The sequence below is a fragment of the Netta rufina genome (genome assembly GCF_964035555.1).
Source record: "Netta rufina genome assembly, chromosome: 22".
Taxonomy (NCBI): domain Eukaryota; kingdom Metazoa; phylum Chordata; class Aves; order Anseriformes; family Anatidae; genus Netta; species Netta rufina.
The window spans coordinates 6,267,645-6,290,105 of record NC_140146.1 but is presented as its reverse complement, the minus strand read 5'-3'; the positions used below and the strand labels follow the sequence as shown (position 1 = coordinate 6,290,105).

Sequence of the window (22,461 nt, the reverse complement as noted above, 5' to 3'; positions counted from 1 at the left end):
GGACGGAGCATCTCTTGCTTTCCTTTCTCCCCCCTTCAAGTTATTTCCCCCTCTTCAAGTTTATTTCCCCCCTTGCAGTCATCTCTGGACTAGAACCTGCCCTGTCTGCTAGGTGCAGTTATTTCTTAGCTTGTTGAGAGTTTGCAGCTGCCTTATTTTTTCCGTGCTGCCTTTTTTTTTTAGCCAGGGGAACGCACCCAGCCACTTCTCTCCTCTCCAGCCATCGGGGTATGGAGCATCCCAGCGGGCAGGACCCAGCCCAGCTATTGTGGGGTGCTGCCAGGGGTGGGATCCGACCCCGCTGGCTCGCCCCTGAGCTTGCAATCAGAGGCGGCGGCGAGCTAATGAGAGAGACAGGAAACTGCGTAATTAGTATGGGAAATAAACTCGGTCACGGAGAGCTGCCTCGAGCCAGCAGCAGCAGCGAGGGAATATGGGTGAAGCAGGGGGCTGGCTTCACGTGAGCTCTTCTCGTGTCGTGTTCTGAGTCAGGGCGATGCCTGGCCATGCGGTGAGTCCTGACAGCGCCCGCTCAGCCTGGGGACGTGCAGGCAGACGCAGGTTTTGCCTGTGCAGCGGTGTCGTGACGTGGGCAGATACCCGGCCAGCAGCCTAATTACCCCGAATTAGCAGAGTCAATCGCTCTGCCGGGCGAGTCGTGCCCACGCCTGCGTTGCTGTGCTGGTGCCTTCTGCCGGGGAGTCACGCCACGGCTTGGCAGAGTTTCTGTCCCTCAGCCCCGTCCCGTGACTCAGGAGAAGACCATGCACGTTGCTGCTGCTGTGGTTTGTCACCTTCCCCCTGTCCCAGCCCGCTGCCTCCCCCGGGGAGCCCCAGAGCAGCGTTATTGGTGCTTTTATCTCTTTACCCCTCTCTGCAGCAGGTTATCGGGGGGGCTGGGCCACTTCCTACCACCGGGCGATCCTTGTGTGGCAGAAAATATTTAACGACAGCATCATTTCGGTCGTAAAAACCGCAAAGCTACTGCCCTTCAATCGTGAAGAGCAGGGGGCAGAGCAGCACGGCGTGCCCTAGCGCTGTGCCACCGAACCATTGCGCCCCAGCCCACTTGTGCTGTACCCTGGTGGAAAGTCTGACCAGTTCTCACAGTTCTCAGTAACCCAAAGCCGTGACACGTACGGTGTTTCCAGGAAGGCACGTGAAACGTGACACAAAGCTTAGAGGCATCGTGAATTGAAGACGAGGAAAGAATTTATATTCAGCGACTGCTTTTACCTACGAGTAAACCCCTCCCCGGCTCGTGCCATCACTCTGGCCTGACACTTGAGGCAGGGGTTGTCCCGTCGTCCTGGTTAGGGAGTGATTTTGCTTATACTTCATCTGAGCAACGTGCTCTTGTCTCACTGAAATCGATGGCCCCAAGACACCTGCAGAGGTGTTGCAGCTCTAATTCCCCAAAGCATCTGATAGAGTACACAGTGAGCAGATTTAAGGGCTCAGAAAGCTGGAGAGCCTTTCTCTGTTACATTATACACATACAGGTGGGACAGTGTGGTGTTATTCTCACCTAGAATTGCATCTGGACAGGGCAATGCATGTATATTCTTTCCAAAAAAAATATGAAAGGCTTACAAAGGAATAATACAGATATTTTTGAAACAACACCTAAAATAGATGTGTTAGTGGGTGAGAGTGCTCTTAGGGGAGCAAGCAAAACCTCTTCCTCTTCTCTCGCCCTCCTTCCAGCTCCTCCAAGGGTTTCTGAGAGCCAGCGAGGGGAAAGGCAGCTTAATGAGAGAGGCCGTGGGCTGCAAAGAAAGCAGGCGCTGGAGCGTTGGCTGAGCAGACCACCCACCAGCTGACCCATGTGCTGGTGCGTATCCAGAAGAGGAGCTAGGGAATAGCACTGCAGAAGTTACGAGGAGGTTTCCGTGAAGTTCCGTGTCTAATTCTCCTTCCTTTCTTTAGCCCTTTGTACCCTTTCAGCCTTTTCCATTACAGCAGCTGGTGCTCTCAAGGCTTTGTTTTGTTTTGTTGTTTTTTTTCCTTGCAAACATGTGGAGCGCATCAGTAGGGGGGGGGAAGTGCTCTGGCAGCTTGGGCTGGAGGTGGAGATGATGGAGAAGTCATCCCGAGTACGGCAGCGGTAATAAGCGCTGTGCCTACATGCAAGCTGTCTCGTTTTGTTCCGTGCAGCCGCTGCAGCTCTGCTTTCTGGAGGTATTTCAGTGCTGCCTAAGCCCAGAAAATCAGACAGCTCTGTATCACCACGTCGCTGGCTGGGGGGGATGCTCCTCGTGGCAGGGGTTGGCTCCTGCAGAGGTTGCCAGCACCCCAACGCTTCGTGCTGTCCCTTGGGGGCTCACAAAACCTGTGCTGAGTGAGGATGTGGGCAGTGATGCCGGGGAAACCTCAGCTCCTGAGCCTGCATGGGGCCGGGCACTGGAGCTGGGCCTCTGAATAGGTATCCAGATTTTTGTGATTTTTCCTGATTTTGGAGGAGAAATGCTCCATATCTCCAGCACTGCGGTGCACACCTGGATCTGCCAAGGTGTGTTTGCAGAAGCCCAGATATTTCCACTGCTTCTGCAGCTTCTTACGGACCTGGCCAGGGCTGGGTAAGGAGCTTGAACAAAAGGAGAAGGCATCCTGAAAGTTTGCCCGAGTGGTGCTTGGCCTGTGGGCACAACAGAGATGAGGATGCCAGGACATTTAGGAACCATCTTGAGGAGATGCTGCTCACTTGGTCCCTGGGTCGGGTTTTATGGGAACAGTTCCCATCCTCGCTCATGGGATGCAGTGCAAAGTGTGCTTCTGGTAAGGAAATCGTTTTAGAGCTGTGCTCTCCCAGAACAGCTTCCTTATTAACACTTCCACTGAGCATTCTGACATTTAAATGGACTGGGTTTTGTTCTTTTTTTTTCTCATTTTTTTCCTAAAAGACATGTACAAACACACTGTGGGCACAGGTTAAGACATGCAATGAAGGAAGATTTTTTGTCCTCTTGAGTATGTGCTCCACAAAAAGGACTAAATCAATACCACAGGCGGGTTGTGTTGGTTGAGTCGCTGCCTGCAGGCAATCCAGATGCAGCAGAGGAAGAAGGCTGAGTCTGGAGAAAAACAGAAGGAGGCTTGCAAGAGGCTCTCTTCTAAAACACTTGTCTTTGTGTCTCGTCCTAACAGCACCTACCAACCCAATTTAGGCCCTGTGAGGCTGTGCAAATATTTAGGGAGAGATAGGACTGATTCTGCTTTTTCCAAGCTAGGCCAGCCAGTGAAAGGAAGCACTGGTCTTTGTGGTACAGCTGGGAAAGAGATGACGGATCCTGGCTTACTTTGAAAGTCCTTGCTCAGGAGGTACTCGACAGTACCAGATCATCGTGTCTTAGCCTAGTGCTTTCATCACAAGGCCTCTCTTCTCTTAAGAAAGTATCTTCTCCTCTGACAGCAACATCGAGCCTTTCCTCCTGTCTTGGAGTGGCTGGGATTTATCTGGAAGCAGATCGTTCAGTTTTTTTTTTTTTTCTGGGCTGCTTTTTGCATCTTATCAGAGGGGTCATACACGTGTGCTGTGAAGCTCTAGGTCTTCTGTCTGACGCAGGCAGGAAAAGCACATGACTGAAGAAGACTCCTTGGGATGCAGAGAAATGTATTTCTGATGTTTGAGGTGGTTCTGCCTTCAGTGATTAAAAAAAAAAAAAAAAAGGTCTATTTGGTAGGGTTGGTTTTTTGTTTGTTTTTTTTTTGTTTTTTTCCAAGTCCTTGACTGTACTTCATTATAAAGAAGAGCAGACTGCATCTGCACTGGTGGTCAGTGCAGTGTGGACTGAAAACGTTAGACTCAAATTCTCAAGTTGGAATATTTTGGATCAGGAAACTCCTGGATATCTAGGGAGGAGTTGTGCTGTTCGTGAAAAACGGGTCTTATTTGCACTGTGACAGGAATAACCACTCTGCTGCTTATTGTAAACTAAAGGCAGCAATTCAACAAATGTTCTCATTTTGTATTTAAATTGCACATTGGATGGGTTTGGGAAACAGTTTTCATTTTAGAGCTCATAGCGTTGAGTGGCAGTGAATTATTTTTTTCCAAATTATCCCGCATGTGGTGCCAACTCGCTCCTGAATACTAACAGGCACTTGAGTTCCTGCATTGAAGATGGCACAGAGCAGAGCTGGGATGGGGCTGGAACATGTTTCCTTTGCTGAGGACATGCCAGAGGGGTGAAGCAAGGCTGAAGTAAGGTGCTGAAGCGAGGATGGGCATCTTGTGGGCAGCGTGGGACTGGCAGGGGAGTCTCAGCCTCCAGTTTTTCTACGACTTGCTGGGAGATTGTGCACGAGCTCCTCTCTTTTTCTCTCTGGGTTGCAAATTGCCTGTTGCATAGCGAAGGTGAAGATGCAACTGCTCGATTCCCTGCTTCTCTAGGACTAACACAACTCTCTGCTGAAAGCCTGGAGAGGATGGCAATCCACTCTGATAGCACACAGAAGCTTCGCAGGGGACAGAGGCAGCTCTTGCTTGCCTCTGAAGCCGCCCAAGATGTTGGTGGCTGTGACCAAACAGCACAACATCCTTGTACAAAGCTGTTCGGAGCAGCCGAGCCCTCCGGCACAAGGCAGCTGGGTGCTCGGGTGTCTTTTTGTGCTTTCTTTCACCATTCAGCACGCTGAGGGCACAGCATCGTGGATGCTGCTGGTGCGGAGCCCAGTGCTGCCCCGTTTGGGGCTGCAGAGGTGACGCGAGGTCTGCGAGAAGAAAAGGAGGGAGAGGGGAGCCGATGAATGCCCTTTGTGCTTAGCCTGACCTTGGGGGCTGGTGGGATGAATGACCCTGATTATTCCCCTGCTTTTCATCCCCCAAGTGCTCGAAGGCCGTGGGGGTGGCTCTGTGAACCGAGCCTTTGTCGGTCTGCGATGGGGCTGGGACGCGGGGAACTGGGGAGCCTCAGGCCAAGAGGCACGAGCACAGCTTCATCCAGGCCCGGCTGCTGGCCGAAGCCATGTGCCAGCTCCTCCTGCGGCTTCTCAATTTCCCTGCCAGTTCTCGTTTCCATCTGGTGAGCTCTGCTCGTGCCCTAGATGCAAGCGCTGCCAAGCTCTGGAGGCTGCGAGGATGCGGTGGTTGAAGCGAGGTGCTAGGCCGAGCTCAGCAGATGGGCCAGGACGAGATAACCGTGTCTCATGCAGTGCTTCCCGTCTTGTACATGGCTCGGGCCAGTCTCCAAAGCCTTGCCACCAGGGGCATAGTGCCCGGTTGAGACCCAGATGCCAATTTTTCACAGCTCAGGCCCCGTTTGTCAGCCCCTTGCTGGTTTTGCCCCGCTGCGGGGTGATGGTAGCGCTGTGGATGCAGTCTGTGTTCACGCTCGGCTGGTCATCTCCCCTGGGGTGGTGCTAATTGGAAGTCACCTCGATGCCCAACCCGAGCCAAACGAAGCATCCAAGAAGAGCTGCGTGAGCACTAAGTGCAATTAGGGGTTACACGCTGACGAGGTCCTCGCTAGCAGCTGGGACGGAGCGCATGGGGTTGGGGCCATCTGTCAGGGCAGCGTTTTGGGAAGGACCTCGTGACACTGTGCCTCGAATGTGGCTATGAGTGCTGCTGGCCTCAGGCCGTGTCTCTGCAAAAGGCAGTCCCAGGGGATGGTACATGGAGCTGCCAGTGCTTCTGTGGGCTCTGGGAGGCTCGGCACACAGAAACCCCATTGCCCAGCTCCACCTTGGCCTCCTCTCGTCTCTCATGCTCTAGGACATCTCAGTGGGCAGTCAGTGTTTCATCTGCATGGCCCCACAATAAATAAGCCCCTCAAAAGGCAAAATTGGTGGCTATTAAAACCCTTGAGGCAGGTGGAAGTTGCAGAATCCCTGGCAGGAGGTACCTAAAGGCAGCCACAGCTCTGGGCTACCTGAGTGCATCCTAAGGATTCGATGACCCTCCTGTCACTGTCAGGGCTGCTGTACCATCACAGGCGTGCCCTTCGCTCACTATCCTGCAGCCCCACAGCTCTGTGAGCCTCCTGTCCTCTGCTGCCTGGCCTTTTGGCACCTGCAGACCGAGGAAACGGAGCAGGAGGTGGTTTTGTGGAGCTGGGGTTGGCGTCCAGAAACCTGGGCAGCTGTTGCGCTGCCTGCCCTGCGTGGGGCCATGCCCTCTGCTGCAGAAATGGGGAGCGGTACCGCAGCTGGGAGAGCTCGTTCTCCCATTTAACCTTGTGCACAGACCGCCGTAGCATTTCTAATTTCACACTTCATGAAACGGCTTTTCTGGCCGACCTGATAGGCTGCTCGCACCACCTCGGGTCTCCTGCATCTCTCCGTTGTGGTTGCTTTGGCAACAAATTGAGAGAGGCTGGGAGCAGCTCGGCACGGTAAAGAAAATGAGAAATTTGCCCAGATTTACAAATCTCCCTGACCCGGCTCGTCCATCAAGCCACGGGCTTCCAGCCCTGGCTGCTGGGCTGGGGGGAGACTGCTGCTGATTGCATTTAAAATGCAATTACCCTGCTTCTCAGGAAGGTTGGGGTGGCCTTCGGAGGGAGGAGGCTGATAAAGGCACCCCCCAGACCTCTCTGTATTCCCTAAGGGGCATCACTGGAGAGAGGAAACATTAACCCTTTCTGTAGTTTGTAGGGTATCTGAATACCAGGCCAAGTATGGGTGATTTTTTTTTCTGTCTCTTGTTTTTTTTAGAGCTATTTAGATGACAGCAAGCGCTCCCTTATGTAGAATATGGGTTGTTGTAAACAGAGCGAGGTGGCAGCCTCATCTGGCCGAGAGGATAAGTGGTGCAGGAAGCAGAGGGGAAGGCAGGGCATGAATTTTTCACCTCTTCTCTACAGGCTGGCTGGGAAGCAGATCAGGCTGGGAGGTTTGGAGGTGCTGAGGCCATCCTTGGCTGAAAAACCTTGGCTGAAAACAGGGCCGAGGTGCTCCCGTACATGTAGCAGCACCAGCGTGAGCAGGGAGCTCACGGTGCAGGTGGAAGCCAGGCATTCCTCCTGGTTTCCATTCTGCCCCCCTTACAGCCTTGTTTGCCTCCCGTCCACAGGAGGAACGACGAGGTGACGCACATTAAGATCCAGAACACGGGGGATTACTATGACCTGTACGGAGGGGAGAAGTTTGCCACCCTTGCGGAGCTGGTGCAGTACTACACCGAGCAGCAGGGGCTGCTGCGGGAGAAGAACAGCAACGTCATCGAGCTGAAATACCCCCTCAACTGCCAGGACCCCACCTCGGAGAGGTGAGTTATGCTCTCTGATGAGATCCGGGGCACTGGGAATCCCCTCCAGCTCATGGGGTTTTGCTGCTAGTCCCAAATCCCAGTGGGCAGCAGCCGGGCAGCCACTCACGTTAGAAGAAGCTGCGGAGAAGTGGAAAGCCCCTTCGGCTGGGTTTCCCCCTGCTCTGCCGCCAAGAAGAGGCTGGCTTGGCAAAGGAGCTCCAGAAAGGTCTGTGCTCCAGACCACACATCCAACAGCACCGGGGAGAGGAGAGGGAAAAGGCTCCAAGTCCTCTAAATATAAGAAATGACGGTGGTGTCAGAATATAGCGGGATGCGTCAGGATCGTAGCATTTCCGAGACGTGGCCCTGAACAGCAGCAGCGCCATAAGCAGTACTGAGCCACCTCAGCGCTGCTCCATCCTGCTCTTGTGCAGACCTCAGGCCTGCAGGAAGGGGTTTTGCTCTTTAAAGGTCTTCCCAGCCAGGCTTGGCATGGCTGGGAGGGGGATTTGAAAGGCTCAGCATCACTGACTGCTGCTCTGTCAACTTCATCCTGGGAGGTGATGGCACTGACCACAGCAAGGAGAACCTGTGCAAAAATTGTTCCCAAACTGCATCAAAACCTCTTGCTCCTGGTCAGCATTGGCTGTGCTGTCTGTTTGGTACAGCCTACTGGCTCCAAGCATTCTATTTGTCTTCAATATTAAAAAAAAAATAAAGAAAAACATAGCTACCTTCCAGTAAGAACTGCCAGAATCATGTTTCTTACTGCTCCACCATGAATCCCTAGGTGACCTAGGTGAGGATGGATCCCTAATGCTCACCGTCCGTGGTGGTGCGACCTCCTGATGCCATCTCATGTTTGGCTGGAGGGCTGAGCAAAATCCTGCCTCTTCCAGCCTCAGGCCAAGATACCAATGTGACATTGTGAAGCATTAGAGGGACGTCACTTCTAAAATCACTCCGTCTGGTGATGCCAGGGGGGCGAGCAGCCAGACCAGGAGCACAGAGGCGGTGTCCCACCAGCATCTTCCCAAGCAGCCGGTGCAGCTCTCGCCTAGAGGCAAGGCTCTGCACCTTCCTGAGCTGACTTTCCTCTCTAACGCTGCTCTCCAGGTGGTACCACGGGCACCTGACTGGCAAGGAGGCAGAGAAACTTCTGACGGAGAAGGGGAAGCCGGGCAGCTTTCTGGTGCGGGAGAGCCAGAGCAAACCGGGAGACTTCGTGCTGTCGGTGCTGACAAACGAGGATAAGATGGAGACGGGGGACAGGAAACCCCACGTCACCCACGTGATGATCCACTACCAGGTGGGCCATGTGCTGTCCTCCCCGGGTGGGTGACCCGGTGCTTTCGAGTCTCACCTTGCTTCTGTCGCCCTCCTGCAGCCAGATGGGAAGTACGACGTGGGAGGAGGAGAGAGGTTTGACACGCTCACGGACCTGGTGGAGCACTATAAGAAGAACCCCATGGTGGAGAAATCTGGAGCCGTGGTTCATCTCAAGCAGGTAACAGCTGCTGTAGCACGTAGGTGTTGGTTTGGAGCTGGTGCAAGCTCCTGGGTGAGTGCACGTGTCTGCCCCAGCACCTTCTGCTGGCCACTTCTCCCTCTTGTCCGGGCTCTCCACTGCCACAAAGATCTCGGGGACGGACTCAGCTCCTGCCTGAAACCCCCTGGGATTCAGGAACTGATTTTTCAAGGGACAAGATCTGTCTTCCTGTTCTTTACATTGATTTCTTTTCCGTCTCTGTCTGTCTTTCAGCCATTCAATGCCACCCGCATCAACGCGGCCAACATTGAGAACAGGGTGAAGGAGCTGAACAAAATGGCAGATCACAGCGAGAAGGCCAAGCAGGGCTTCTGGGAAGAGTTTGAGGTATGGGATGCTGCTGTGCTCTGTCCCACTGGTACCTACGAGTGAAGAATATCATCCCTGCATAGCAGTGCTGTGGTTCCCCAATGAACAGCTCTTTGTGGTGCTGTTGCTCCTTTCCCCTTTTTCTGTGTTTAACTGAGTTGCTTCCTGGTCCTTTTTTTCCTTGTCTTTTCTATGTCTGAGGCAGTTTCTCCTTCCTCATCCTGCAGAGGTCTGTGCCTTCTCCCCCTATTAGCTCCCCCACCAGGCTGCATCCTGGCTCCCTGCCCTTTCCTGCCCGCACTCTGCTCTTTGTAGCATTGGGAAGCCAAGCAGTTATCCGAGAGAGCCTCCGAGCCCCTTTTCTGCCCAGAACACTTTGTTTTGTGTGATTTGCCCCACAGATGCTGCAGCAGCAGGAGTGCAAGCTCCTCTACCCCAGGAAGGAGGGACAGCGACCCGAGAACAAGGCGAAGAATCGCTACAAGAACATCCTTCCCTGTAAGGAGATGCTGAATATAGGCTTGTTTTTTTTCTTCCTGCATCCTTCTCCGGGGCTAGTTAACCCAGCAGAGCTTTCTGATCATGGCTGAGCTGGACAGAGGTGTGCTGTGTCCCATGGGAGTGGTCTGGGTAGCTCGTGGCCTTCTCCATCCCCTTTGTTACCCTTTTGCTTGGGAAATCAGTGCACCGCTATCCACTTGGTGCTGGGAGCCCAAGCTTGTTTCATGGAGCTCGAGTGTAGCTCCAAAAGTCACACAGAGCCAGAATCTCCAAAAGAGATGCTGGAGGCTGCTGCTTTCCCTGCTCACTCCGGGCTCTTCTCCTTCAGTCGACACCACGCGGGTGGCGCTCCGAGACGTGGACGAGAGCGTGCCTGGGTCAGACTACATCAACGCCAACTACATCAAGGTACCTGGGGAGGGGAGGGCAGCACGGGGGGCTGCCATCAGGAGCCATCTGCATCCCCAGGGTCTTTTTCTGCCATATCCCCAAGGGATCTCACCGTTCTACCAAGTCCTATTTGCCCTCATCCAAGAGTTGATCTCGATCCCCTCCTGTCCTTACCTGCTCAGGAGGTCCCAGGGGACTGTCCCAGACTCTGTCGCTGGCCATTATCTCTGAGTTCAAATTATAATTGTCACCAGAAAGCGAAGAGCTGCCCGGAGGTGTATTTCCAGCAGCGCCGAGGCATTTTAGCACCAGCCTTAGGGAAACCTTCATGGTTGCTTCATCTCAGCCAGCTTCTGCAGCTGCCAGGTGGCTTGAGTGCATGCTCAGAAATGTCTTACAGCTCAGTACGAAGCCCCTGGTGGCGAGCTGGCACCATTTGTTGGGGACATCAGCTTCTGCTGAAGCTGGTGATGGGAGCGGCTCCTGTCCACGAGGGCAGTGAGTGGAGGAGAATCACCTAGCTCAGAAATCCTGCCCGGCAAGGTGTGCTGGCTTTGCTGCTAAACTATTCTCAATCCCTCACTCTGGTCTCGTTGGCTTTTCTTCCCCCTTCTCCTTTGCGCCTCAGAGCATCCCTGAGGATGGAAGGAACTCGGAGCACTGCAAGATCTACATAGCCACCCAGGGCTGCCTGCAGACCACCGTGAATGACTTCTGGACCATGGTGTACCAAGAGAACAGCCACGTCATCGTGATGACAACCAAGGAAGTGGAGCGGGGCAGGGTGAGCACCGCCACCAAGCCTGAATGTCACCTACGTCGCATGCCAGCCTGTGAGGCTGGATGCAGGGAGTAGTCCCAAAGCCAGGCCTTCAGAGCTGAAAGGGTGGTGCAGAGCCAGGCTGGGTGCTTAGCAGGGGCTTGTGTGAGCACGTGAAGTGGAATCAGTAATGAAATAATCTTGGGTGGTCAACCTGAGTGCATTATCCTGCCTGGACAGCTGCGGGTCCCTGCCTGTAATGATGGGGACCTGTTGCAGGGGAGGGAGTCACAGGCTGTGTAAGGGAGGAAAGTTGCCTTTCAAGCCCCGCTGGGACAGCTCTGCTCTTGCAAAAGGGGAGAAGAATTCCATGAAGTAACACTTCTAGGACTGCCCCTTCCCAGCACAGCTTGAGGAAACGTGTGGTTCCCCTTAAACCTTCACCCCGGGGCTGCTCACGGAGCACAGCAGCATCCCCGGCGAGGCGTTTGGGGGTCCCTCCCCAGCTCCCCACTAACGAGCATCTCTCCCACGTTGCTGCAGAACAAATGTTTCCGCTACTGGCCAGACAAGGGCTGCGCCAAGGAGTACGGCTGCATCTGCGTGCGCAACGTGAGCGAGCGCGAGGCCCAGGGCTACTACCTGCGGGAGCTGGAGATCGCGCGCACGGACAGGGTGAGTCCCCTGCTGCTGTCCCCACGCTGTTTGAAAGGCCTGGAGCTGAGAGATCCCGGGGATTTTTACCCAGTGCTGAAGTTCTGGGCCGTTTTGCCCTGGTTTTGTTAAGTAGAAAGGAAGGAAGGGGTGTCCTGACCAGGCGGTGGGTCTCTGCTCCCCGCAGGACGAGCGTCCCCGGGTGGTGAAGCACTATCAGTATTTCAGCTGGCCGGACCACGGGGTGCCCAACGAGCCGGGAGGGGTTCTCAGCTTTCTGGACCAAGTGAACCGGGCACAGCGAAGCATTCCTGACACGGGGCCGATCATAGTGCACTGCAGGTACGAGCCAGCGGGGCGGTGCCGTGGGGAAGGGGAACCTCGTGTCTTTTCCTTTCATTACTCACAGCTGGGTTATCACACAAACTGGTGGTGGGTTCGTGCTCTGAAGTTGCTAGCTCCAATGCAGCCTGCTAGACCCTGGTGGCCTGAAAAGCTCAGCTTTTGCCCAGGCTGGTTTTCTAGCAGCTATTCCAAATCCATCTGGGACGGGCCAGGGATGGGGCTGATTGTGGGAGCTGCGATGATCAACAGGGCAAAGGCTCCTCCTGCAGTCGTTTTTCCTTTTCTCTCTCCAGTGCTGGAATAGGACGCACAGGCACCATCATCGTGATAGACATTCTGGTGGATATTATCCACAGGCAAGGTACGGCCCCATGCACACCTCATGGCTTCCACTGTTTGCCTGACCCTGCCCTCTTAGGGGATAACCCTGCTCTTGTGCAAGCAGGGGGTCCACAATCTCCCAGCAGTGGGTTTTACTCATTTTGGACACAGGACGGGTCTGCATGTGGGGTGAGAGGGGCTTTTGTAGCCTGTGAGCCAAGAAATGTTGCTCCATCCCTGCAGCACTGAGCTGTGCCCCAGCCCCAAGTAGTGGGTGTGCACATGGGCCATTCTTTTGGGAGAATTTTCTTTTTGGCATCAATGGGGCCAGCATTTCAAGGTTTCCTGGGCAGCCCTCTCCTATTGGCATGTAACTCCAGAAGCCCTTTTGGAGAGGAGTCCCCCAAACCCTTCTGGATGGGAGGGCTGCCACCCTTACCTGAAGCCCCAGCGCTATTGCAGCACTCTCCGTGGGCAGCTCTGGGTCTGCTCCAGGGGCCATTAGGAGCCTATTTCTTAAACCACACAAGCATGAATAATTTTTTCAACCCCATTGCCGCTCCCTCAAACCTCCCTCTCTCACCTCGAGCAGGCTTGGACTGCGACATCGACATCCCCAAAACTATCCAGATGGTACGCAGGCAGCGCTCGGGCATGGTGCAGACGGAGGCACAGTACAAGTTCGTTTACATGGCAGTCCAGCAGTTCATTGAGGCTGAGCAGAAGAGGTTGGAAGAAGAACAGGTGAGTCCTGTTCAGCTGGGTTGGAAATCCAGGGGCAAATTGTGGTGCACACCAGGCACTGCGACCGCTTCCCCTGCCTCCCTCGGACTGGGACCAAAATCCTGCTTTGAGCACGTGGAAATAAACCCGCACCCACTGCTCCCTGCTGGCTTTGGGATGCTGTAGGGCTTTTCTTCTGCCTCAGCTCTGACTGGGGTTTTAATGTCTCTGCTTTCTCTTCCAGAGGAATAAAAGGAAAGAGCGAGACTACTTGAATATCGGCTACTCTCCTATGGAAAAAGGCCGAGCCAAAGGGCAGCCTCCTTCGCCACGGGCCCAGTCTGTGTAAGCTGGATGTCTCTGCTGGGACTAAAAAATCCCGTAGCAGCAGGAGAATAGCTGCAGCGTAGTCCCCAGTTCCCACCCCTTGCCAGCCTGTTCCTGGCTGGCAGATGGCAGTGCCTCAAAATAAGCAGGTGATCCCACCACGCTGTCAGCATGCTGCGAGCAGCCCACCCGCCTCCTGTCTTGGAGTTTTGCACAGGCTTTGGAAAGGAAAGAGGAGTCCTCTGGGTCCTGCTTCAAGCATTTGGCTTTGAAACTGGAGCTCTGCGTAAACGAATGGCAGGGAGGAGTGTGAGGGATGGAGTTAAGGAGCTCCAAAGGGCCAGTCCTGCCAGCTCCAGACATCCCCTGAGTTGGGTGCTGGGTGTCAGATTGGCTCTAGAGGTGCTCAGATCTGCTTTGTAGTGTCCCTTTCAGAGAATAACAGAATATCCCGAGCTGGAGGAGAGCCACGAGGACCATCAGGTCCATATCCTGGCTCCACGCAGGACCACCCAAAAATCAGATGGTGTGTCTGAGAGCTTTGTCCAAACACTTTTCAAACTCTGAAGGGCTCAGGGCCGTGACCATGTCCCTGTGCCAGTGCTCTTGGTGAAGAACCTTTTCCTAACACCCAGTCTGACACTTCCCTTCCGTTAGATTTTGGAAAATCCAGAGAATTGGGTATGTAGAAAAAAAAATAGGGAAAAAAAAAACACAAAACAGGAACTGTGTGCACTGATCCTGCAGGAAGGTTGCACCCTTGAAAGGCTGGCACGCAGAGGAAGGCTCAAGGCTCTATTCCCCAGCTGGATTCACACCTCGGAGGGACAGCTGAGCCAGAGGATGAGAGAACAGGGCCCCAAACCAGTGTCAGGGCCAGGGAGGGAGAAAGGGAGCTTGGTTGGGTCATTCCCTGCTTCCGACCGGCCACCTGCCCCTGGGCAAGGATCCAAAGCCCAGGCCGTGCATGACAAGGCTTTGTGTCCTGACAGGGTGGATGATGAATCAGCTTCCGTCTACGAGAACCTCAACATCAAAAGCCCCAAGGTTTCAGGGATGAGTAACACGGGGCGATAAAGAGTCGGAGGTGAGCTGTACGGAGGCTGCCCAGGTAGGAATGCTTCCCGTGGTTAACCGAGTGTCGCCGCCGTCTCTTTACCTCACCTCTCACCCCAGCCTTCAGCTCAGCACACGCACAGCTCCCTGTTCCCACCAGGGAAGCCAAACGTGCTCTGATGAAGCTTGGCAGAGCCTAAAGACGCGGCTGTGGCCGGGGAGAAATGGGGTGGTGAGATCTCAGTAGGCAAACGTGCTCGTTTTAATAAAAAATGCTACCTGTACTGCAAGGGAGAGGTCTGCTTTTCGGACTCGGGGAGCTGGCAGGCACTGGAAACAAGTCGGAGAGACTTTGCACGCCGGCAGTGTCTCAGCTCTGTGCCATCCCCATCCCCTTCCCTCGGTTATAAACCCTGCCCTCTTTCTTCCTTCTTGTCTTGGCCTGCAGGATTTATGGTGTTTACGTCCACCCTTTCCACGTGCTGCAACTGCGGACAATGGTTTTTTGCCCTTTTTGCCTTCCCCTAGCACCTTGGATTCAGCAAGGAGTTCAGAAGCTGGCTGCAAGAAGCAAGCAGAGTCTGCGCCTTAAGAACATGCCTTGACCTAACTTATTCTCGAGAAGGATCTTCTCCTGGTCTCCCCTGTATCAGTAGGTCGATATTTATGTGGAAGTGCCTCTGGACATTCGTTGGGCATCAAGGCTCAGTTTTAATTTTTTTTTTTTTTTATTTAAGATTCTTATTTTTTACACGCAAATCGTTAAAGGAATGGAAACGACTGTTTGCTTAGGAGCTTTCCCAGGGTTGCCCGTTTAGGGCGTTAGCAAAGTATTAGTGCACTCGGATGTTTTCATTAGGTCGATCATTTCCAAGCTAGAAGTGGCTCTCGGCTAATTCCTGGAGTAACTTCGCTGCCTGTGGAGGTGAGGAAGAGGGAGCACGGCCTGGCCCCGGCTGTCCGTGCCTCTGATTTTTCTCCTCACGCTTCCTTTGGGTTGTCCCAGTTTAGCTTTCTATGCAAGCCTGCCAAAGCACCCCGGGCATCCCTGCTGCCACCGTGCAGCAGGAGGGTGTGCGCGTGCCTGAGAGCCCACGGAGCTCGGTTTTCGGAGCAGAACTGGGGCCGGAGGGGGGCATCTCCACCCTGGTGCGGGTCTGAACGTTGAGCTCTGGGAGATCCCACCTAGCTGAAGGGTGCTGAAGAGTAGGAAAGCAGCTTTGGCTGTGCACTGTGCTTTTAGCCACCCCCGAGCGAGTAACACAGCGTAGGATGCTAGACTTGAGCTGAACTTGAGCTGGGCCCCTCTGAGTTGGACGCAGCTCTGCCGTTACCTTGCTGTATGAGCTCTTTTTTTTCCCCCTTGCAACCCTACCACAAGGCAAGTGCTGTGTCTGCTGAGTGTAGGGGTGCTGTAGGAGCGCTTGTGACTTGACCAGTGCCGTGAAGACGTGTGTTATTGAGTGGAATATTCCAGCTCTGTTGATTAAATCTCGACTTGTGACTCCCAGGGCTCCCTGCCGTTCCGGCCCTGAGGTCTGCAACGAGCCCTGCCAAAGAACCCCCTTTTTGCAGGATGCACCAGGGACTGAAAGTGCTCTCTCTGGGGAGTTTTGGGCTTGAGTGCCAGTGCCTGAAGCTCTGGAGCATGCGTGGGGACGATGCTGGTGTCCTCCTAGGTGCCTGGAAGAGGGCAGACGTGCGGCCCCCTGCATGCTGGGGCACTGGTGCCCAGGGTGCTGGCTCCCCTGGCTGAGCAGAAGGGGTTGAACAAAAGCACAATGACATACCTTGGCTGTATTTCCTGGCTGGTCTTCCTGCTCCCTGGTCACAGGGACGGGAGAACTGTTTCTTTTTATTGCACTTTTAATAAATGTTGATTATTCTCAAGGCTTTTTATTTCTGCTTTCTTTCTTTCTAAGCACCTTGCTCTTTGGGAAAGCAATGGAGTGGCAAGTGGTGTGGACAGCAGGGATGTCTCCTAACCCCAATGTTACTGCCTGGGGGCCTGTTTCCACTTGCTTTGATCCTTCCTTTTGACTATGCATGAGTGTGAGGTTCGGCTGCGTGCGAGCTAGACCTTCTGCCCTTCTTCCTCAGTAGGCGGTGAGGAGGGGAAGTGCAGAGGGACAGTGCCCAGAAGGATGCTGCGACAGACTGCTAGGAATAGCCGGAGCTGTGAGAACATCTCTGTGCTCAGTTTGCCACCACGACAGATTTTATGAGGCTGTTGAGCTGAAGATATTATTTCCCTCTCGCCTGCCCTTAGGTCTCATCAGTGGGACTGAGCGCCAACCAAGATGTGCACGGCAAAGCACTTTTGCTGCTTAGCATCAATTTGCTGAGCTTTCCAATGCACCCCGTGTAAAATGGAAAAAAAGTGCCTCCTCTGCCTTAAATCTGCCTTTTTCCAGGAACACCCTGAAGTTGGTGCTGTGAAGATAGCAAGCACCGGGGAACGGGCAGGGAGAATCCCTCTCAAGCCCAGTGCCTCTGGTGGCTGCTGCAGTGCCTGGGGGGGGTTCTGCAGCCGTGTGGCTGGCACAGATAATCCCACCTGCAGCCCAGCAGCAGGTTTGCATAACGACAGACTTGGGTTATTTCTGCCGTTGCTTTGGCCTTTTTTTTTTTTTTTTTTTTTTTTTTTTTTTATTTCAAACCAGCTTTGCTGCAAAGCGAGACTGGAAACGTCTTTCATCCAGCTGGCAAGAAGCAAAGGATGAGCAGCCCTGGCAGCGTCTCCTTTTTCAGGTTAAATCGGGGAATTACAGGGGCAGCTGCATCTGGGACAACACCACCTCGATGGCAGTAAGTATGAACTTCCAGAGGTGCCAGACCCGGCACTGCTGAGCGGGCACCTCCAACTGCAAGTAAGAGGGGAAAATGTGGAGTAAATGCTACAAATTGACACCTCGCGTCGTAGAAAACATAATTTAATACATACACGTATGGTACTTGCATACAATCCTGTCTTACATCCATGTGTTTGAATAAACAAGATTTAATTGTAAGCCGCCTTCTTCACGAAGACCTTTGTTAATCACTGTCGGAAAATCACTGCTTTAAATAAAAATATCGTGTAAGCAACTGGCCCGTGTCTTAATACTGACACCTTTTGAGATTAGGAGGGTAAAGCTGTCAGAAGCTGGAGCTTCTGTCATTTTGGCAACGATTTGCCTGGGAGAGGTGTGAATGAAGCTCACCAAGGGGCAGCATCATGCTGGTGTGCCTAGCAGAGCTCACCCTGGGCGCGTTCATCCTTCCAGGTAAGGGATGAGTGATTTTTAAGCACCTTCTGGGAGGAAAAAAATAAATCAAATAAATGCTACTCTCTTCTGTTCGCAATTTCAGCAGTGCCTTAGCTCGTCCCGGTGGTAACAGCTCCGGTGAGCAGCGGGGATGGATGGGTTTTGTCAGCAGGAGGCAGCATTTAACACCTCCAGCACCCAATGCACCACTGAAATGTTTCAAGGCTGTGGGATCAGGCTACTCCTCACCTGCTTGTGCAACTCTGACATGTCTTTACTCTCCCAAACCCAGCTCCTCGCAGGAATAAGCATGTCGATCCTTCGGTTTGCAAAAAGAAACAGCCCTTTATTCCCCAAGGGAGGTGGAAGGAACTACACCCACTGTCATCTGGTATCCAGCCAAGGCCCCTGCGCCTCTCCGGGTGAGCAGTCCTCGAAGTGAATCCGTCGCCCACCGCACCTTTGCGACAGCTTTCGAGGCTCTGGTTCCCATGGAGAGTTGGCAGAGGGATGCTGACAGCTCCTGAGAGCTTTTCTGGGCCAGAGACAGCTTGGCAGGCACGGGTTTCAGCAGAGCTCTTGGAAGAGGGTGCCTGCACCCAAGCGCAGCCACGGAACGAGCGTGGAGACCTCGGGGTGTGCAGGCACAGCGAGGGATGCTGTCAGGCAGGGAGCCCTGCTCCTGCCTCCCCAAAGTGCCTCCTCGCTGGGCTGCTACTGGAAAGGGATCTGCGTGACGGCTGGGGCTGCCGTGGTGTGTTTCGGGGGGAGGTATTCCGGCCTGCTCATCGCCACAGTCCTGGTGAAGCAGCGGAGGTTCCCCGTCTTCAGGGCGCACTGCACCGGCCACAGGATGATGCAGAAGAGGATGATGATGAGGGCCGAGAGGAGGACGATGCGCTTCCAGTCGTCGCACATGTCGCAGCGGGACAGCCTCCCCGCCAGCCCCGTCGGGGGAGCCTCGGGGCTTTCGGGCTTGCTCATGGCAACGTCGATGGAGATGCACGAGTCTGGGTTTTCGGGGTCGTCGGAGGACCGGCGGCAGCACAGCTTGGTCCCCTCCATCCACAGCACCTTCTCCTGCTGGAGCTCAGGGGGCAGCGTGGCGAGGAGCTCCTTGCTGGTCTCGAGAGCCGGGACACCTTCCAGAGGGATGCTGGTCAGCTGGCGGCAGAAAGGGCAGGGGAGCTGGTCCTCGGGGTGGTTTGGGGGCAGCCCTTTGCTCAGGCGGGCCACGCACTCCAGGCAGAAAACGTGGGAGCATTGGAGCAGTTTGGGCGTCTTGAAGGTGTTGTCGTAGGTGTTGAAGCAAATGGAGCATTCGACGGGGGAGGTCGGCTTCGGGGAGGTTGGGTTTGGAGAGCCCGGCTTGTCGGTGGGGGACCTGGCTTTCCTCTTGCTGTCCCCTGGGGAGGTGATAACGATGGGGCTGATGGGGATGGGGGCTTCATTTGGAGAGGCGGGGACGGGGCTGGTGGGCGAGTCCGGGGTGCTGGAGTGCCACAGCTGGGTGAAACACGACATGACGGTGCCCGGGGAGATAAGGAGAGCCCTGGGAGACTCTGGAAGAGAAGAAAAAAACCCACCCCTTTAGTTCTAAACCATGCAAAAACACCCATCACCAGCCTTATCCTTAACCCCATAGGAGGACCGAAGAGCAAGTTCACGGCTTCTGCTGCGTCCTGAGCCTGGAAGAGACCCCTGCTAGAGGCGAGAACAACACACAGCCTGTTGGAAGCTGCATGCCCAAGGCGAACAACCTGCCAAGAAGCAAGCAAGCAGCAGAGCTCCTTTCCACCAAAAGCCTTTCCACCAGAATCCCCCTGGCATTAGAGACGGCTGCAGTCCTTCCCCAAAAGTGCCTCGCTCTGGGCAGAGAAAACGCACAAAAACCTACCCCAGCCGGTGCTCCCCGACACCTGGGCAGGGAGGAGAGCAGAGGACTCCATGAGGTCGAGCAGGGACCTCACGATAGCAGTCCACTAGGCTGGGAGGCACTCAGATATTATGGTGGCAGCATGAGCAAGGCCTAAGAGACAGATAACACTATTCAGTTGGGGGGGTAGCGGAGGGGTGATGCTCTCAGTGCGCTCAGACGGAGCTTTGGGTGCCGAATCGTGGCTCTCTGAGCCAGGCACCACCCAACGATGCTGTGCTGGTGATGTGCACAGAGGGATCTGAAGTCTTCCAGGCAGCAGCGGGACCAGAGGGAAGGGAGAAAACGTAATTTTTTTTTGCAAAATGTGTCCCATCCTCTGTCACCGTGACGCAGCAAGAAGGGAACCGTTGGAGGAAATGGCCTTTGTGCCGGAGCAGGGGGAATTCTCCGGCGTTTCCTTGTTGCTGCATTTTCCGTAGGAAAGCAAACTTCTGTCCCTGCCCTCAGCCCTGGGGGAGTGCCAGGCAGCCCGAGCCCTGCCACGTGCTGCCATCTGCTTTCTGCTCTCCGCTGGTGTGCAAGCAGGGGCGCGGAGCTGAGCGGCTCGCCCGCCGGTTGCAGCAAATTGATTTACAACCGAGTTACCCCAGCCCTTCCAGCGAGCTTGGATGCCAGTTTATAACCTTGGATGCCAGTTATCCGGACCAGAAACGCTGCCTTGCCTGCGTCCTGCTATCAGATGCGTGGCCTTTCAGATACCGAGCCTGAAAGCAAGCGTTTAGCTGGAGGAAATTCGCGGCGATGGCCGCGGTGCTGCCTGCCCGGGGAGCATTTTCTGGGGCTGTGTCACTGAACTGGCCGGGCTTGATTCTTTGTCACCGGTAAATCTCCTAAAACAAGTCAGAGACGTTCAGATTGCTGCTGTAATTACAGCTCTCCACTCGATCCAGCCGAGGCTTAGCAACACAGGCTGCACGCTGTGTCTTGAGCAAAAAAAAAAAAAAAGGCTAATTCAAGGCATCAGCAAAACTGCGTATTGCTACCACGGCACAGAAATATCTCCGTTATGTAAGGACGAAGGATTCTCACCTCTCCCATCACAGCGAGAGCTGCCAGAGCCAAGCCAACCTTATGTACCCAGACTACACCTATGGAAGAAAACTTTGCTTTTAGTTAAAGCCGCTCTTGCCTTAAGTATTTTTCTTTTTCTCTTCTAAACGAGGCTTCTCCTCAAGTTAAATTTTAAGTCGCAGGCAGACTACCTGCACTTTTCAGCAAGCTATAATATTTGTTTTGTAAATTTTGGGTTGTATTTCTGCCTTTTTTTTTTTTTCCTGGATCACCATGCCTTTTTTTATTTGGCACAATCTGCCAGATTCAGATGAATCACAACTCCAAGCCCCGGTTGGTGCGGAGACACAGAAAGCCTCTTTTTTTTTTTTATTGTTGCTCTTCAGGTTTTTACTAAAATCTTCTGTCGTGCAGCCCTCTATGCCCCATGTCCAGGTCTGTGCAGGCCCTCGACGTGGAGAAATTACAAGCAGCAAGCCTCAGAGCAGAAGGTAACCTCACAAAAAGGGAGCCTTTGCTTACACACACACCAATTTCATACCCTAGTGGAAAAAGATGCTCAGTGGGGATTTTTACTAAGGCAGCATCCCGACAGTAAATTTAAGTGCTCTTAAATGAAGAGATGAGCTTTTGCCCCTGCCTTCCCTTTGCTCGAGATGATCGTGACACCACAAATACGCGCTAGTTTTGATAAATTTAGAACCTGCTCGTGTTTATCTTGGCGTTATGAGTCAACGTGATGAGACACGGCACAGGCAGCTGGCTTGAACTGGGGAAAAACGAAGAGCAGGGGACAGCAGAGATGGGGAAGGGCAGTGCAAAGCCATCCCTGGGAAGCCTGCCTCTTGTCCGTCGGTGTGCTGCTGTAGCACTGAGAGGCAGAAAATTAACTTGGGTTTGGGCAGCAGCTAGCACGGGATCCACAATTTCTCCTGGACACCGCTGCTGTGCTACTAAACCCTGGTTTTCTTTTCAGCTGGGCTTATTTATTCATTTTTTTTTTAACTAGATGATCACATGAATATTTTAATACAAGGCAATATCTTTAACTGTTCAGGCTTCCATGGCCACACTGCTCTTCCTCAGCTGTTTACACCGCTGACAACCTGGGCTTGCCAGAAACTTTGGGAACACCACCCAAAAACCCTAAACCATTCGGGACAGCCACACTTGCTCGGCTTCAGACCCGAGGGAAGTAATTTCCACCTCTCAGCAACTTCGAGAAAAACTTCTTTCCATGCCATAAAGTCAGACAAAAGCCACCACGCGGCTCAGAGCGTGGCCAGCCCCGTCCTGTAACATAAACCCCGACGGTATCTTGAATTTAGCGCTACCGAGCAGACAGCAAGTCAAGAGGCGTACGGCAGATTAAAGGCTATAAATACCTGGTCAGAGGGCAGTTAGAAGGAGCAAAGCATGTTCTGGGCTCTTGCTTTCTACCCCTGAAGAGTCTTCTTTCCAGAGGATAGGCTTAGGATCGCAGTCTTTTTATTTACAAGTTTTCTTCTGGCATTTCAGCTCCCGGCAGCTTTCTGATTTCTCTCCCAGCGGGGCAGGTCGGGCGAGAGCAGCGCCCTACCCAGCTCCCTGCGCCCGAGTGGCCGCGCCGCTGCGATCCAAGTATCTTTTATACCTTCCTGCCTAGGGGTGACTTACCTGCTCCACCTGCCTTTCCCAATTACCCCGAACCCGTCATTGGCTGCCAGGGCACTTCCACTCCGGGCCGGTTCCTGTGACAAACAGGGCAGGCAGGAATGCTCTCGATAAGGCGCCGCGGAGAGCAGAGTGAGCTGCTGGTGGCCAATGCCCCCGGGAAGTGCCGGGGAGAAATCTTTGTTTGTTCGTCCTCACCTTGCTGAAAAATATCCTCCTTGCAAGTTTTTACAGCTCTTCGCCCAGTTCAGATGTTTGTTTTTTTTTTTAATTAATCTCTCCAATTTTCAACGCCTTGGGATCCCGGGCACGTTTTTCACAAGGCAGCAAATCACCCAAAGCTTTGCTTCAGGACACCTAAAATCAACAATTATTTTTGTGTTTCTTCCCAAAGGCCAAATAATTTGAAAATGCCTTAGATTAGGGGCAGAAACGGGATTCTGACAGTCAAATTTCTTGTGATTGGTAGGAAAAAAAGAAAAT

General features: G+C 53.7%; 2 protein-coding genes across 5 annotated transcripts in view; one reads left to right on the top strand and one right to left on the bottom strand.

Annotated features, from left to right (window-relative positions):
* Nucleotides 1-15,985, top strand: part of LOC311217942 (tyrosine-protein phosphatase non-receptor type 11-like) — a 37,660-nt gene extending 21,675 nt beyond the window's left edge. For 2 of the 4 annotated variants that reach the window (XM_084300346.1, XM_084300349.1), the window contains exons 3-16: nt 7,016-7,210; nt 8,309-8,501; nt 8,580-8,699; nt 8,955-9,068; nt 9,452-9,548; nt 9,880-9,959; nt 10,570-10,725; nt 11,245-11,376; nt 11,543-11,697; nt 11,994-12,061; nt 12,614-12,765; nt 12,989-13,089; nt 14,064-14,182; nt 14,576-15,985. In XM_084300346.1, coding sequence (XP_084156472.1) covers nt 7,016-7,210; nt 8,309-8,501; nt 8,580-8,699; nt 8,955-9,068; nt 9,452-9,548; nt 9,880-9,959; nt 10,570-10,725; nt 11,245-11,376; nt 11,543-11,697; nt 11,994-12,061; nt 12,614-12,765; nt 12,989-13,089; nt 14,064-14,148 — 1,648 coding nt within the window. In that variant the 3' untranslated portion in view covers nt 14,149-14,182; nt 14,576-15,985. The remainder of the gene's footprint in view (nt 1-7,015; nt 7,211-8,308; nt 8,502-8,579; nt 8,700-8,954; nt 9,069-9,451; nt 9,549-9,879; nt 9,960-10,569; nt 10,726-11,244; nt 11,377-11,542; nt 11,698-11,993; nt 12,062-12,613; nt 12,766-12,988; nt 13,090-14,063; nt 14,183-14,575) is intronic. The other 2 variants (XM_084300347.1, XM_084300348.1) reach the window with 2 other exon arrangements.
* Nucleotides 15,986-18,089: 2,104 nt separating this feature from the next.
* RNF223 (ring finger protein 223) lies at nt 18,090-19,324 on the bottom strand (the record flags this gene model as incomplete). Its single annotated transcript, XM_084300240.1, has 2 exons — nt 18,090-18,937; nt 19,273-19,324. The coding sequence occupies 2 exons, from the start codon at nt 19,322-19,324 to the stop codon at nt 18,090-18,092; spliced, it is 900 nt and encodes a 299-aa protein (XP_084156366.1).
* Between the last annotated feature and the right edge of the window lie 3,137 nt (nt 19,325-22,461).